The following is a 6,959-nucleotide window of genomic DNA, read 5'->3' on the forward strand; positions in this document are numbered from 1 at the left end:
TCTGCTGTTCCGGGCCGAAAACTGGGCCAAAATAGGGTCCAAAATCGCTGGTTTCAGATTCTGCAGTTTATGCAGATCGCGCATGTCACGCGATCGCGTCGTCCATGCGGACGCGTCGCTGGCGCTTTTCCTCTTCACGCGTTCGCGTTGTCCACGCTACCGCGTTGCTTGTGCTTTCCAATCTGCGCGGCCGCGCAAGCCATGCGGCCGCGTCACTGCGATTTGCGCTCCTTCACGCGGTCGCGTGAGCCATGCGACCGCGTCACTTTCGCTGGTTATCTCCTCAAATTCTTGTGTTCCTTCCATTTTTGCTAGCTTCCTCTCCAATCTCCGTCTCATTCATGCCCTATAAAGCCTGAAACGCTTGACACACAGATTACGGCATCGAATGGAATAAAGGAGAATTAAAATTAAATAATTAAAGTCTCTGGGAAGCAATTTTCAAACATGTAATAAATTCAGGAAGGAAATCTAGATGCATGCTAAATTGATGAATAAGTGGGTAAGGATCACGACAAAACCACACAATTAAACACAATATAAACTATAAAATAGTGGTTTATCAGCGCGTTTCCTTTCCTCGGGAGTAGATGATTGTGTCGTTTCGTCTTCTCGGGATGGGCGAATCTTCCCGGGTGCTTTCCGCTTCCGTTCTGGAAGCGAAGGCGTGCCGGGGGCGACTCCGGTGGGAATCTCTCTCCCGGCTTTCAGGGGACGGGAAGTAGCTAAGATCGGTGGTTTGTCAAACATGCTCCTGATCGGCTAGTTGTCGTTCCAGGTTCTGGACCCTATGGCATTGCTCCTGCATTATTCTGGCGCTGTCACCGCCAGTTCCTCCGAAGGGTCGCGTCTCTCGCATCCTTGTGCGTGGTTCAGTGCGTTGTCGGGGGGGACCTTCGTCGCCCTCCCGGTGAAGCGACAGAGGCTGCCCCCTCTGCGCCGGCTGTTCGGCCTTGGTCTCCAAAGCCTGGCACGACGTCCATTTAGGCGATCCCCACAGACGGCGCCAATGTTCGGTTGGGCAGTTACCGGACAGTTCGGGTGGAGATTTGAGGAGGCGGAAACACTTCGCTCGTAATTGTGCTGGGATCGGATCTGCCGAGTAGCCGAGCTCTAGTTGTGGATGGTGGGGGTGTCACCTGCAAAGACACTCCGACGCTCTAGTCAATTAGTGTGCAGGCGAGAAATAGGTTAGGTGGAATGTGTGACGTACCTTGGGGGAGGGGTAGGACCCTCCCCTTATATACTATGTCAGATGTGGGTCCCATGAGGGTAGAACCCACCTTCCTCGAAGTTTCCCTGTACAGCTGTGGCGGCCAGCTGTCCCGAACGCGTGTTCGGGCCGGTTATGAGTGCGTCATCCGACCGTTTAGGTCGGGTGGTTTGTGGGTTGGGTCGGCCCAAGTTCCCTTTGGGCCAGGCCGTAACAAAATGGATGGAGGACTATTATGTCTGACAGAAAAAACGTTAGGGATTTATCTGTGTATGAATTTTTCTTGAAGACTAAAATGTCCACTTTTAAAATTCTTGAGGACTGATATGTATAATTACTTTGTCGAAAAATGAACTAGGGACTGATTTGTCTATCAGAATAAAATTTTGGTGATTGATCTGTATTAATTTTTTTTTGAGAAAAGGACAAATAGGTGCTTGATCTTTTGGTCTGCAAACATTTAAGTCTTTGAAGATTTGAAAATACATTTAAATCTTTGACTTTCTCAAAATCTGGACATATCGATTTTTGGATCTAATTTGTCTCATTTTAACAACTCTCCTACGTCTACAACCATATATCAATCACATCAGTATAACGGAAGCCACATTTAATTTTTTAGTTGGGTTAAATAGATCCAAGTGAACAGAGATCGCTAGATTTTAAAAAAGTCAGAAATTTAAATGTATTTTTAAATTTTTGAAAATTTAAATATCCCTAAATCAAAAAATTAAAGACCTATTTGCTCTTTTCTTTTTTTTAGACTAAAATATCTACTTTTAAAATCCTTAAAAACTGATTTCATTAAGAATAATTCTTCACATACAAGCATTTTTTTTATACAAGTCTTTACAAGTCATTTATATTAACGCGCTTCGAACCCCTTACTGCACGTTTTCACTGCACGTTCTTCTTCTTCTTGCTGCACGCTCTTCTTCCTCTTCCTCTTCTTCTTCTTCTTCTTCTTCTTCTTCTTCTTCTTCTTCTTTTTCATTTCTTGCCTTCTCTTTCTCCTTCTTCATTTACGTGCTTTTCTCTTTGTTTTCTTTCTTCGTTATTCTCGATTTCCATTGTTTTTTGACATCAAGCTCTGAAATCATTTTTTTGAAGAAGAAGCAGCAGAAGATGAGGAGGAGAAAGAGAAAGAGTTCTGAATTATGCATAAGGTGTACTTCAACGAATTTTGGGTGTATTTCTTAAATCATTTGGGTGTAGTTTTGTAATCCTTTGGGTGTATTTCTGTAATTCTTTGGGTGTATTTCTATAATCGTTTGGGTGAATTCCTATAACCGTTTGGGTGTATTTCTGTAATCTTTTAGGTGTATTTCTGTAATTGTTTGGGTATATTTCTGTAATCATTTGGGTGTATTTCTGAAGTTCCATTATCTTTAAATTTGGCAAGAAACTCGTTTTCATGGAGGAAGAAGAAGAGTAGTCGTTCATAATGCATGGTGAGTAGTATGCTTTGGAAACAAGAAGTGGTTGAATAACGTGCATTTATTTACTCTTAAATGTGGGAGTGTAATGCGTATGTTTTGTTGGACTTGTGCCAACTTATAAGACTTGTAAACCAAAAAGATTTGTATATGTAGCAAGTCTCATTAATTAATTACTCTGCATATAAACATCACTGTACTGTTTGCTCTCTTGAAAAACCAAATTAATATTTTTTTGGGGGAACGAATTAATGGGAGATCAAAATCTTAATTCACACTTTACTTGAAAAGAAAACAAAGAAACAAAGATTAATGGAGAAAAAACCCTAGAGAGAAGGGTAGGGTCACATAGTGAGGGACATACTCGAAAGCCACGTTACCATTACAGAGGCGATCCGATTTTATCTGGCGGGTGAGAGAGTGAATATTGCGTAGTATCGAAGACAGTATCATTGTTGAAATCCATCCAATCTATAGATTTATTTCTATTCCATTCCATGGATCTGTATTAGTCCTTAGTAGAAGAAGTCAAAGCAAATTGAGCTGAACTGAACTGAACTGGAGAAGAAGAAGAAGAAGATGGCGGAAGAGAAAGAATCAACTTCGATTCCTCTGAGTCAAGCAGACAATGCCTCTTCCGAAGATCCCGAAGATCCGGCAAAGTCTCCCCCCAATTCTCCTAATTCCTCCACTCGCAGGGTCAACCCTCCTTTTTCCTATTTTCTTTCCCTTAAATTATTAGACATTTTATCCAGTTAATCTGAATCGTTGACGTTTGAAATCACAGAGAATCTTGAACCTAGAATCTGATGTCTAATCGCATTTACTGTGCAAATCGATCTGTATTGTGCAGTGACGGCCAAGATCCCAAATTCGATAGGAATATAATGGGATTTCTTTATTCAAATCCCTAAAGACATTGCTCTTTGTAACTATATGCACTCTTCGTAAATAAACCAACTGGGTTCTTGAAGTTCATTCTCTAATTTGTTGCTAAGATGATGTAGCTAAAAGTATTTTTATGGTTGCACTTGTGACCTGAATTGCTCCTTGATTTCTTTACCTTGGACATCCTTAAAATAATTCGTATGGAAAATAACGTAAAATCATAAAATATTGTAACATAATCCCCAATTGCCCTTTCTCCCTCTGGAAAATACTACATGATTAATGTGCATTTGTTTGATGTATACAAGTTCTCATGTTTCGAATTGTTTCAGGACATATTTTAGTTTGTTTGTATCGCCATTGACTTATTATGTGTATTTGTTTCAGGCATGTTGCTTTGTTCTCCAAAGTTGGGTATCAAAGAAATTTATGACCGGATGGTAATTAACTAATGTACTTATTGAGTTGAATAAGTGTTATTGGTATATTTGGCCTAATTATTCATTTTATCTTGGATTTGCAGTGTAGTTCTTTTCCCAGTTGCAGTTACCTTCTTTATTACATGGTGGTTCATTCAATTTGTTGATGGTTTCTTTAGCCCAATATACTCCAGGCTTGGCATTGACATATTTGGTGAGTGTTATTTTACCTTTCTCTTTACATCATTTTATTAATTATACATGTATTTTTTACTTGGTACTGAGTGATTACGGATGGGGGGGAATTTTTGTGTTCTAGATTTCATATCTCTAAATTCATAAAAAGGCAAATGAAAATAGTTCAATAAGGGTGTGTTTGTGAATTTTGCCTTTGGAGATGAAGGAATTAAAGTTTCTTAACAGTTGACAGTGATTCTGATAGAGGATTCTATTGGGTTTATTGGCTCTGTGGTTTATTCTAATGGAGGAATTAGTTTTTGGAACAATTTGTACTCTTTTCATTCCTTAACAGGTCTTGAGGAAGTATATCATTACCTATGAAATGCCTTTAAGTGTAAAAAATGGGAAAAGGATATACAGATTGGCATAACTCTTGAAAAGCAATTCATTTTACAGTCATTATTTCTCAGTTGGTGTTTTTGGCCAAGGCTGTTTTAATAGAATTCCATTTTTGATACACTGAGAAATATGGAGTATTGCTACATTCATAACTTTACTTCTGTTCCATTTATCCTATTCTTCCCTTGTTCCTGAGGAAATATTACTGTCTGGTTTTCCTCCTACTAAATTCGGACCCTGCATATAGTTTCAGAAAGCCTGAAACCACATGTGTACCCCCCTCTGGCCTTTGTCATTTTGACTTTACTTGTATATTCCCAATGCAGCGTAGTAAAGTTTGAAACTCTTGTTTTGTGGTGCAGGACTTGGTTTTATTACATCTTTGGTTTTTGTATTTCTTATTGGTGTTTTTGTTTCATCATGGATGGGTGCCACCGTTTTCTGGCTTGGAGAATGGTTCATAAAGCGAATGCCCCTTGTTAGGCATATATACTCTGCGTCCAAGCAGATTAGTGCTGCAATATCTCCAGGTATATACACAAGCACGTCTATCTTTGCTCGATAACACAGTTACTTATCTCCAGCTCGCATCCATATGAGCTATAGATTGACCATTTTCATATAACGATGACATCATGACAAGGATGCAACCAAGCTCATATATTTCCCCCTTTATCTTCTTCACAGATCAAAATACCACAGCCTTTAAGGAAGTTGCAATTATCCGTCACCCACGTGTTGGTGAATATGCTTTTGGCTTTATTACATCTACTGTTACTCTACAGGTACTGATAATCTGATATCATTTCACCAGTTCTATCATTGATAAATATTTGACTTGTATATCATGATGTGATCCATCTTTGCAAGTGAGAGGAATTCGCCTCATTAGTTTGCAGCAGTTGGATATGTTGCTAATGGAATCTACTAATGGCCTATAGAGATCGACATATGTATATGCTGAATACCTATGAGTTTATAGTGTCTATGGGTCTTGCATTTACCTCGTTTTCATCCTTTATGATGTGTGTATCCTCTGATGAATCATATTACTTTATCTTCTACTAATTCTAAATTTTTGTTTTCTTTATTTACCGTTTGATGTTTCCTCTCCATCCCAGAAAGAAAATGAAGACGAAGAGCTCTGCAGTGTTTTTGTCCCTACAAACCATTTATATATTGGGGATATATTTTTGGTTAACTCCAAAGAAATTATAAGACCAAATCTTTCTATTCGAGAAGGCATAGGTAGGTTCTCTTTTCCTTAATTACCTTTTTCTTATCAATGTCCCTTGTATGATCTTAATATGTCATGAATAGTTCGTGTAAGTGACATTATTGCATTAATGGTTATGCAGAAATAATTGTTTCTGGGGGAATGACAATGCCACAGTTGATATCTCCATTAGAAAGAGCACCTAGACAGAGTGAGAGAATCCCGTTGAACCGAATTGCATCAAGGGCATAGAGCTATGGATGTCTCATGTGGCCATGCATGCAAGCAAAGAAATTCTGATAGTCTGAGCTCTATTATTATTAACCTGCATGTGATGAAATTTGTATACTAAGGTTGTTGTTTATCATTAGTTAAAAAGAGTGTTAAATACCTTGTAATAATGTAATTATTATTGTTATGATTATAATTCAAATATTCGCCCGGGAGTCTGATCTATGTGATGAATGCATGTTTAAAAATCACGATGGCACATGAGCACGTTTTATTTGCACACTAAAATTGGTTATTAATATATTTGTTTTTTGTGTTTTGTTTTTGGTATAGTTAAATTACACAACTGATCTCTATATTTTTATTAAAATTGCAAATTGATTTCTGTACTTTAAAAGTTTGTAATTGAGTCTCTAGACAATTAAATTTTGTAATTTAGTTTTCATTGTTCAAACAACGTTTAGTTTAATAGAATATTTATCAGTATATTTATTACTTTAAATATGTGAGTTGTATGTGTTTGATAGTAAGAACTAATTTGCAATTTTAGTGAAAGTATAGAGACTAACGATATAATTTAACAATTTAAAAATGATCAAAAACTTCTTAAGGTATTTGAACCTATTCTATCCTTCTCTAACTCCCTCACTCACTTTTTGCACTTTCCAAAACAGCACCCCACCCAACGATGTTTGTCTTTCATCTCTGTGCACTGCATCTGTGCTCACGAGTCTTGTCTCGCCTCCTTTTTCCGTCTCGCCTCTCTCATCTGGTAGGGCTCGCGATGCTGCTACTCCCCCTCGCTAGTCTCTGCATTGCCGTGCTTTATCTCCCTCTTCTCCTTTTACGTTCTACTTTTATATTATCAAGAATTTTTTTAAAACTTTTTTAGCTATTTAATTATTGGATTATAATATATTAATTTGTTGCTGTTTTTATATGATTGTGGTAAATTGATCTACTATTTTTATGTTGAT

At 38.0% G+C, this 6,959-nt stretch overlaps 1 protein-coding gene across 1 annotated transcript; it reads left to right on the forward strand.

The window, feature by feature from the left end:
- Positions 1–2,929: 2,929 nt before the first annotated feature.
- On the forward strand, positions 2,930–6,186 carry LOC107470356 (protein LIKE COV 2). Its single transcript, XM_016089755.3, has 7 exons — positions 2,930–3,348; positions 3,925–3,977; positions 4,061–4,170; positions 4,898–5,065; positions 5,223–5,320; positions 5,657–5,783; positions 5,894–6,186. Exons 1-7 carry the CDS (start codon positions 3,229–3,231, stop codon positions 6,001–6,003), a joined length of 786 nt encoding a protein of 261 aa, XP_015945241.1. The 5' UTR covers positions 2,930–3,228; the 3' UTR covers positions 6,004–6,186.
- The last annotated feature ends 773 nt before the right edge of the window (positions 6,187–6,959 follow it).

The sequence above is a fragment of the Arachis duranensis genome, chromosome 10 (genome assembly GCF_000817695.3).
Source record: "Arachis duranensis cultivar V14167 chromosome 10, aradu.V14167.gnm2.J7QH, whole genome shotgun sequence".
Classification (NCBI taxonomy): domain Eukaryota; kingdom Viridiplantae; phylum Streptophyta; class Magnoliopsida; order Fabales; family Fabaceae; genus Arachis; species Arachis duranensis.

Bases quoted from the DNA above. Each gene is read 5' to 3' on its own strand.
- LOC107470356 (XM_016089755.3), top strand. From the start codon at position 3,229: ATGGCGGAAGAGAAAGAATCAACTTCGATTCCTCTGAGTCAAGCAGAC. The intron at 3,349-3,924 runs GTCAACCCTCCT...TATTTGTTTCAG, and splicing joins CTAATTCCTCCACTCGCAGG to GCATGTTGCTTTGTTCTCCA. The intron at 3,978-4,060 runs GTAATTAACTAA...TTGGATTTGCAG, and splicing joins AAGAAATTTATGACCGGATG to TGTAGTTCTTTTCCCAGTTG.